Source organism: Asterias amurensis, chromosome 2, assembly GCF_032118995.1.
Source record: "Asterias amurensis chromosome 2, ASM3211899v1".
NCBI classification, from domain to species: Eukaryota; Metazoa; Echinodermata; class Asteroidea; order Forcipulatida; family Asteriidae; genus Asterias; species Asterias amurensis.
Genome location: NC_092649.1, coordinates 20,813,464 through 20,823,932, shown reverse-complemented (window position 1 = coordinate 20,823,932; position 10,469 = coordinate 20,813,464). Strand labels below are relative to the sequence as shown.

At 40.0% G+C, this 10,469-nt stretch overlaps 1 protein-coding gene across 1 annotated transcript; it reads left to right on the top strand.

Moving 5' to 3' along the window:
• The first annotated feature begins 3,124 nt into the window (after positions 1-3,124).
• On the top strand, positions 3,125-4,078 carry LOC139952555 (galanin receptor 2b-like). Its single transcript, XM_071951729.1, has one exon. The coding sequence runs from the start codon at positions 3,125-3,127 to the stop codon at positions 4,076-4,078; it is 954 nt and encodes a 317-aa protein (XP_071807830.1).
• Positions 4,079-10,469: the final 6,391 nt, after the last annotated feature.

Genomic DNA, 10,469 nt, shown 5'->3' with positions numbered 1-10,469 from the left:
TCTCCATTTAAATTTAATATTTTCAACAAATGAGTCACCTGTCAGAAGGGTTTCTATGAAGTCTGGTAACAACATCGACCAGTGGTTGACACATGGTCGCCTACGAAACATCAATCTGTGATTTACTTCATATATTCAATTGAAATTCGTCCTGGCACCCAGCCTCTTCGACCCTGCGCGGCAATGAATGAACCAATCCGGAGAACCATGCTTAGTACAACACGAAAGTAACCCGACCAAAAAGGGCGGATCGAATGGCAGGTGGGCGGGCAAGGGGCAATGAGTGAACCAATCCAGAGAACCATCTGCGAAACACTGTCCAATGAGTCACCTGTCAGAAAGATTTCTAGGAAGTCTGGTAACAAGAAATGGTATCTTAAACAGACTTAAAAATGTCTTGCCTATGCGTACCCTTAACCTTATTGTGAAAAGTCTTATATTACCTCAGTTTGATTACTGTGATATTGTTTGGAGTAATGCATCCAAAACCCTGTTACAGCGGCTTGATGTTCTTTTGAATAGAGCAGGACGGACTATTCTTAAGGTCCCATCTAGAACATCAGCTTCAGTTGTTCGTAATGAACTAGACTGGAAAACTCTTGAAGAAAGAAGAGCCGTTCATATAAATACCATGGTTATTAAGTGTTTATCAGGCACTGTTCCAAGTTATCTTAGCAGTGTTTTTGTTCCAGTCAGTGAATTACACCGTCACCAAACTAGGAATATCACTGTTGGTAATGTGACCCTCCTGCCCCCTAGAACAGAAAGTGGGAGAAGAACGTTTAATTTTAGGGGTGCCCAGGCTTGGAACAACTTGCCGCATAATCTGAAATCTCTACAGCCAAAAGAACTCAATCAATTTTTAACTCAACTCAAACAGCTCAGTTTATCCCATTCTTACTGACTTTCTTAATCCCAATTTAACTGGCTTTTGTCATTACTCCATTGAGGTTCATCTGTTTTTTGTTTTTTTATTTGGTTGTGTGTTTTTAATGGATGTGTATTTTTCCCCCTTTAAATTTCTTCGTTTCGTCCTATTTAAAAACTTTTTTTTTTTTTTTTTTTTTTAGTTTTCAAATGTATGTGCATGCTTGGATCTAGTGCCTTTTTAAATGAATGTGCAATGTTTTTCTGTGTAAATTTGTAATATTTTTATCTTAAGTTCACTTCTGTAGTTTGTTATTAGCTGGGATCCATGGGAGATCAGTGAGTTTTTCTTACTGAATGGATTTCCCAGGATAAACAAGAAATAAATAAATAAATAAATAAATAAACAACATCGACCAGTGGTTGACACGGTCGCTGCCCAAACTACCTCCAATCAGATGACTCGTAAGTGGGAGTTTGGGTCAGGGTTTTGTAGACTTCCAACCCGACGTCTGAAAAGACACAAACGTGTGACAAACGTGAATTCCACACACACAACCGTGTTGATTTCCGCAAGGATGCCATGCCACTGGACCTTCTAATTTCAATCCAAGATGGCGCGGGTTACGCTTTTAATAGTATAGATTTATCAACTGTGTTTGTAGTTTTTATGAACACCGAACGAGATACAATTAGGGTGTTTGAGTAATTGCTTTCCCCACACACCGCTAGCCTGACATGTTTAAAACATTCATTCAATTTAACGCCTGCATGGTCAATTCACTTAAGTTTAAAACTGAAGGCCAAAGCAGACGCTTTAACCAAAAATAATCAATAAATGTCACTAGTCGAACATGCAATGTTTTAAACCCCTCACAATGTTGGAAAAGCCATTACGTCAACATTTGAAAGGGGCTGATAGCTGCTATAGTTCTCCCTCCATGGTTGATCCAGGCACACCAACAACCATTATTTTCTGTGCATTTCCAAACTATTTAAAGTGAATTCTGCCCAGCTTTTGTCCAGATTTATTTAGGTTCATTTCCAAACTATTTAAAGTGAATTCTGCCCAGCTTTTGTCCAGATTTATTTAGGTTCATAAAAATGTTCACTTCCCACTATTTGTTTATTGTTTCTATATTATTTGTTTAATTAACATCTTTAGATTCCCAACTGTTAAGATTATTTGAGTCCTTTAAACTCCCCAGTAAACTATATATTTCTCTATTTATCTAAATTCTTAAGGTTAAGGGCATGACAGTGCCCTTTTACTACCACATCCCAAAACTCATGTTATAATTATATATAAACAAATTGGGATCTGCCCCCCCCCCCCCCCGGCACCTCATGGATATGTGGAACGGTCCATTCTAGGACATCAATGATTTGGACTCCCCCATGTCATTACACTTTAAAGAAATTACTTAATTTGTGACTATGTTCCACCATTAACTGCACACTTCATCATTAAAGGGAATACATTAAATGTATCAAACAGCCATTCGCCTAAGTCTGAAATAAGAGCCTTGATCATACATTCCTTTGGGGTTTGTCTTTGTTAAAGGGAGAACCTGTTTAAAATGTTATATTCTTTTCTTTTCAAAAATGTCTTCAAAATATTGTCGGATTTGGCGTGGCTTTTCGCACTAGCCTTTTGTCCAGGCGGTCACTGCGTGTCCAGCTTTTACACCGCCCATAAATACACGCCTAAAACACACGGACTAGTCTTGGCCAACAACGATATAGTGGTTGATAGTGGATGTGTACTTATACGCTCAGTTGTGAATCGCTACAGCAGACCACACACGACCGGCTTGGAGACAGACTGGCATACTGCACGAAGCGGGGTTACCGTAGTTGCGCGGTGGCCATGGCAAGTTTTTGATTTCCAGCGAATACTTTTGCGGTTTTAAAACAGAAACTGAATTATTTCCTGAGGATGACATTTCGGATTAGTCAATCTCTGGTAATTAATGTTACTTGAATGTTCAACATCGTAGTCGGCGAAGCACCTTGTATTACGGATGCTATTTCATACACCACTGATGCATGCAGCCCTTAAATCGACAAGTTTGATTCTGCATGACAACCGACGTAGGAGTGGAAAATGCACGCAATCTGAATTACACTGGCATGAAAACATGCAGACTGTGACGGCGTCAACATTAGTCAAATAATGTTGTGATTAGATTGTTTGATTTATAATAAGTAAAGTGTGATTCTTGTTCAAAGGGAGAGGAGATGATCGTTGATAGATATGGAAGAAATACTTATTCTTCGTATTTACAAAGCTATCGTTGGAATTCTGGGGATTTTTGGCAATACTCTGGTATGCTTTATCATCTGGAAAGTAGCAGCCATGCAGACTCGTACAAATGCCTTCATCTTTCATCAAGCAGTGATTGATTTCTTAGGAGCTACAGTGACATTGCTTAAGAGTGAGATCCCTTTACCTGTACCGCTTCCTAACAACGGACTCGGTTGGTTCCTATGTCATGTTTGGGTCTCTAACTTTGCTCTATTTCTCTTCTACGTGATGTCATCTTTCAACCTATTGGTGTTGACCATGGAGCGGTATTTCGCCATCGTTTACCCCTTCAAGTACCATGCAGCATTCGCAACAAGGGCACGACTGAAGATTGCTGTAGCCATGATACTGTGCTGGCTTTTAGTTGCAGCTATTAAGAGCTATCTCATGTTGATTTTTGAGCAGCAAAATGGTACGTGTGTTTCCATACCCGGATCCAAGGCAATAGGTGTTTTAACAGCAACCGTGCAATACATCTTGCCTGTCGGTGTGATGCTCTTCGCCTACATTCGCATCGGTGTGGAGATGAAGCGGGGAGCAGCCCGTGTCGGCCCGGCACCAGCCCAGCATCCTTTCGGTGGAGCAAACGCACCGGACATGGCCGAGTCCCTCCTCCGTGCAAGACGTAACACCTTCAAGATGCTCCTGATCGTCTTCATAACATTCTTGATCTGCTGGACGCCTAACCAGGTCATCTTTCTCATGTTTAACCTTGGTTGGAAGCTTGAATTCAACGAGTGGTATTACCTCCTGTCTGTTGCTATGGTGGCAACCAATTCATGCGTTAATCCAGTGATTTACGCCTTCAAGTACAGTCAATTTAGAAAAGGTGTGCGGAGTGTATTTGGATGCCGGCGGGGACGAGATACTTCGGGCGCTAGTGCAACCATGATTTCTGTTTAAAATCAAAACACTTTAAGCACCCTTGACTGAACACCACTATTGCAGAGACAGTTATTACCGCGTCCTAGAACTGTTGACTAAACAAAAGGCACTCAATAGCCAATTAAAGGCACTCGATAGCCAATTAAAGGCATGTACACCTTCGGTAATTGTCAAGGACCATGCAGTATTTTGTATTATTTCCAGCATATGCAAAAACTTAAACATCTGTAAAATAATGTCATAGAATTGTTGACTAATAGACAAGGCTCTCTATAGTAAATTAATGCAATATTTGAGGGGTTTTTTTTTGCTCCTAAAAGCACTGGAAGTGGGCAACAAATAGTGATCTAAAGAAGCTTAGAATGCACCACAGAGCATCTAGAGACTTCAAAAAAATTGCTTTTTGTGAAATCGACCATCATACAATGAATGTCTATTAAAGCCATTGGACACTTTTGGTAAACAGTATTGTCCATCAAAGGCCCACACTTTGTGTATCACAACTTATATAAAATAACAAATCTGTAGAAATTTAGGCTCAATTGGTCATCGGAGTCGGGAGAAAATAACAGGAAAACCCACTCTTGTTTCCGCACGTTTCTCCGTGTCACGACATGTGTTAAAAATAAATTCGTAATTCTCGATATCGAGAATTAATATTGTTTAATGTGTTCTCAAAAAAGTAAAGCATTTCATGTAACAATATTTCAAGGGAAGTCTTTCACCATTACCTTCTGTAAACCCTGTTAGTTATTTGTAAAACTGTAACTTTTGTTTCTGTTCCGAAAGTGTCCACTTTTGGCTTTAAGCTAAGTATATATTTATATATCATAATAGGAGACTTTGGGACGCTAGGTGGCAGCAGATTTAGCAGGTAAATTTCCATTGTTTACGTAATTATGAGCATGCCCACATTACCGAGAACAATGGATGTTACTTGGTAATATAGCTGCCACCAAGCGTGCCAAAAGTCTCCCATTACTTTTTAAAAGCACTGAGGCAGTTTAAAGGAACACGTTGCCTTGAATCGGACGAGTTGGTCTATTAAAAGCGTTTGAAACCGTTTGTTATGAAATGCATATGGTTAGAAAGATGTTTTAAAAGTAGAATATAATGATCCACACAAGTATCAATCGAAACTGCACGGTTTTCTTTTTACGTCGCGAACTATCACGGTCGGCCATTTATGGGAGTCAAAATTTTGACTCCCATAAATGGCCGACCGTGTTAGTCGACAGGGTAAAAATAAAAACACGCAATTTCGAGGCATATTTGTGTAGATCATTGTATTCTACTTTTGCAATATCTTTCTAAAGCATATACATTTTTCAACAAACGGTTACAGAACCATTTTCAAAGACCAACTCGACCGATCCAAGGCAACGTGTTCCTTTAATAGCCTAACCAAAAATCATATACGAAAGTTGTTACCCTCCCCAGGGTTATGGGGTGTGTGCCAGTTTGGAATAAAACATAACACAATACAATACAATACAATACAACTAAACTGCGCCAATAAAGTATCTAAACACTTACAAATAGATATATCGGAACCTGAAATAGTATGCCAAAAAATAATTATTCATTTCTATTCACCGTTAATTTCTGCACATTTTGACACATCTTGTGTTGCGCCACGATGTTGTTTAGTGGATTTATGGACACTTGAGTGGCTTAAGGTCGAATTTCAAAAGTTGCAAAAGCCCCTATTCAAGCTAAATCGTTGTATTGTGACGAGTAAGATCAGCGTTTCTTTTGCCCGCCCTTTATAAATGATTTGTTTGTCGCGTTTTGGATAAATCGGTTGCGATGAACATCAGCAATAATTGTCAGTAACCAAGCAAAGGGGTCAAAGATGGAAGCATATAACAAAATGGGTTAAGAGCCAGAATCCCTGATTATGGTAAGACAGGGAAAGGTGTTTCAAGATAACAGGAAAGATGGCTCAACTGACCAAACAGGAAAGAGGACGGATCGTTGGTTTGATATATGTCGATTCGAGCTGCAGCTCATCAAGTTGGAACGTCACCAGCGACGGTCAGTAAAATGGTGGAATGGCTACCAAGCTCAGGGAAATGTGGACAACCTGCCAAGGAGTGGCCGCCCGAGTGTGACTTCTGCAGCAGAAGAAAGTGAACAAGTCCATCAAGCCTGACACCACTCTCGAGGGATTGCGACGCATCCTGATCAGAAAATGGCAGGGGATTGACCAGGGACAGATCAGATGTCTCGTTTGGAGTATGAGAAGACGACTCCTTGCCGTTAACAGTGATGGAGGACACACCAAGTATTGAGGACAGGATATCAGCAGTTTTAGAGTTAAAGATACGGCCATAAATTTCATGGTCAAGTAAACGAAACGAGTTTGTGTCTTTTGTCTTGATTTTGTCTGTGTGTGAGGCTTGTGTGAGTTCCCTTCTGGAATTGGGGTGAATAGGGGCTTTTGCAACTTTTGAAATTCGACCTTAAGCCACTCAAGTGCCCATAAATCCACCCAACAACATCGTAGCGTAACATAAGATGTGTCAAAATGTGCAGAAATTAACGGTGAATAGAAATGAATAATTATTCTTTGGCATACTAATTCAGGTTCCGATAAATCTGACTATTTGTAAGTGTTTAGATACTTTATTGGTGCAGTTTATTATTACATAGTGAATAAAACAACATTACATGATAAACATAACTTCGGACCAACCATAACGCAGATATGGAAAGCTTACGTCACTGCACGTTTTCTCAATGAAATCATTGAATCCAGCCTCATGCAATAAATAATTGGGCCCTTAAGACCAGTGCATGTCTGTACTCTCGCAGGAGACCGGTCTAACCCAAAACTTTGCGTTGAGAAAGTTGCGACCTAAAGAGGTCAGTTTTGTTGGTAAACATGGTTGCTTTAGGTAATTTTCGGTCCAATTCCTAAATGTAGCACAGCAAAATGTGCAGTCAGGCACCCTGTGTACGCACATGTATTGTGTTGACACATCATGGCTTCCGAACGCAAGTTTTCCAAACTTTACAAATCGCAAGTTGTCCCAACCTCAAGCTTTTATGTGGTTCTGGTAACCCCCCCCCCCCCACCCCCACCCCCACCCTCATCCGAATCAACCCCCCACCGCTGGTACAAAATGAAGAGTAGAATCATGTTTACACAAGCTGATATTCCAGACAAGGCTTACAGGAGTACAATCCTGAAAGTAATTTCTTTTTCATTATAATGAAGGTCAAAAGATAGCCACAACTAGCCGCAGTAATTGTGTCTCCTTGAGTAAGGTCGGGTTTGATAGGTTTGTAAGTTGATAATTTCATCTTGGCTTTATTGAATGCTAATCACAAGCGCTTACTATTGTTGTTCATTCGTTGCATCAAACATATTGGGTATTATGAAAGTAAATTTCGGAAGGTTATACGGAATTATTAATATTATACGGAGAGACGATTTAGGTAGACGAAAGAAAACGAATGATTACAACTGAAGAATCAACGTTTTTATGTGAATGAAACGTCTGCTTGCATTTCACAATAATGGAACCATCAACATAAACAATATTTTTTTTAGTGTTGGCAATTGAGCATTGTGTGACATTTTGACTGGAAATATTTAGAAATGGTAATACCTTTAAAACTCTGCAGTCATGCACTTATACACTGTTAAAAACTTAATAAAGGCAGTGCATACGTATGGTAATTACTCTTTAAAGTATGACCATAAAAACTTACTTGGTATACGAAGCCCTACAGCTTCACCCCCCTTTAAACTTGAATCTGATACTTACCCGACCATTTCCTGGAATACCGCCCTCAAGTGTCTCAAATCAATTGTCTCGAATTTTGTTTGGCTGCGTACTTTGCCGATGGCAAATCCAGTCGATGCGTTGTTGGCAGAGATGATCGCTTTCCACAATATTGTTCATTGCCATTGCAAGGTAGGAGTGTATCTCTTTTGTGTATTGCATTGCATGTGTTTCACTTAACCGGGCGATCAAGCACACATGACTCTAGACCCAAAGACATACACTTGCTATTCAGATCCAATTATTCCATTGGGTACAATCATTTCATTGGATAAACGTGACGGTGACATAAGGTTTCCATAGCTGTGCTTTGATTGGTCGAGGTGATTTTGCAAGCATCACCTCGGACCAATCAAAACACAGATATGGAAAGCCTACTTTCGGTCGTCTGCTATGTCCACGTACGTGTGTATTGAATACAGTACATGCACTGTGCATGTTTTGCATAAATGTGATTACTTATCTCCACGTGAAATGAATGTTGGTGAAAGGTGAAGATACACTACCCTGTCTCTATTCACGAGCCTTGAAGTGTGACGTCAATCTGTGTTTCTGGCATCGGTTTTGTCAGAGGTATTCAAAAAGTCCACGTTGCAAAAGTCGAAAGAGTTTTTCATCCTCAGTGGCACGTTTGGCGTCAACCAACCCTAGACTGCATGGTCCCCCTTGCTCTCGTAAGGATAAACACAGGATTTTTTATTTTATTTATTATAGCAGAACCAGTGATTTCATTTTTGATACACAATGTTTTCATATGTACAGTGACGTAAGCTGTTAGCTATCCATTGTTTTCACCCCTGCAAACTTGATTCTGAGATTGGAAGAAGCTATAAATAAATTGTAAACTTGCGGTGAAACCATGTGTAAATCTCTTTTGTGTGAGTGTTGGTTTGGTCTCGACATCTTACAGGAGAATGCTGGGACGGCTGGTGTTGAGCTAAAGAATAATGAGAATTAAATTTCTGACAGTTTCCTGAAATACCGCCCTCAAGTGTCTCAGATCAATTGTCTGGAAGGGTTTTGTTTTTTTGCAGCGTACTTTGCCGGCGGTAAAAAAAATCAATGCGCTTATTGGCAGAGATGATCGTTTTGAAACAATATATTATTCATTATTGACATTCTTCAAGTTACGAGTGTGTGTCTCTGTCGTTTGTTGCATGTCACGTACTCCCCCACCCCCCCCCCCCCCCCCCCCGTGTCGTGACCGGGCAGTCAAGCGCAGAGGGGAGTGGAGTGATGTGGAGCGCCGCTACACTATAAAGGCACTGTGGTGGATTTCACAAAGAGTTAGGACTAGTCTTATCTCGAGTTAGGACCAGTTACTCTTCCTAACTTAGGACTATCCATGCAATTTGTATATCTCGATAGGACTAGTCCTAAGTTAGGACTAGTCCTAACTCTTTGTGAAATCGGCCCCTGGACACCTTTTACCAGGATTCTCAGTTCACACATGCATAAAGTAACAAACCTGCGAACATTTTGACTCGGTTGGTAGTCGAAGTTGGGAGAGAATAATGGAAGAAAAACACCCTTGTCTCACAAGTTGTGTGCTTTTAGATGCCTTGAATTCGAAACCACAGCAGCTGAGGTCTCTTATTAAATTCAAATTATTTAGTTAGAAATTACTTCTTTCTAAAAAACGACGTTACTTCTCCGAACCACGAAGGCCTCGACAAAAGGCAAGACATTGATAGAACTCGTCAGGCAACAATAAGTTGCACAGTCTGTGTATACTTTGTCTATTTGTTGCACAGTCTGTGTATATTTTATTGCTCCCTGCTTTGTCTAATTAAGTAGTGGAAAATGAGTTGCCAACTACTCTACGTGAGTATACAGTAAATTAACGTGAATCTGACACAATAGTTCACTTCAATTTCCAACAAATGTGTATGTGTAAATAGCTGAGTTATCTGATTTGTTTGTGGTTTACAAGGATCACATTTCTTTATTATGGATAAAGCTTTTACTCTGATCGTGGATACATGAACTTGTTATATAGTGATAAAAGTACATCAATTGTTACACTACAAGAACCCTATAGTGTCTGAAAATACAAGGGATGACATCCACGAGTTGTCATGGTAATCACCAAAACATTGATTTGATTTTCCTCTTTTATGACTAGCGTGTCGTGGCCGAGCGGATTAGTCCACCGAACTCAAGCTCCAGTGTTTCTGTTCAGCAGAGTGTGGGTTCGAGTCCCAGTCATAACACTTGTGTCCCTGAGCAGGAGAAACTCTAAATCTCTCCACCCAGGGGTAAATGGGTACCTAGCTGTGAGGGCAGAGATTGGTCTTTTAGATTGATTTAGCCAAGTAGCGCATAATTATTATGTTGCGCAGGCTGTATACTCCCAAGGGATCGCGATGGTTTAAAGACACTGGACACTATTGGTAATTGTCAAAGACTAGTCTTCACAGTTAGTGTATCTCAACATAATATGCACAAAATAACAAACCTGTGAAAATTTGAGCTCATTCGGTCGTCAAAGTTGCGAGATATTAATAAAAGAAAGAAAAAAAAACCTTTTCGCACCATGGTCACACGAAGCTGTGTGCTTTTAGATGCTTGATTTCGAGACCTCAAATTCAAAATCTGAGGTCTCGAAATCAAAT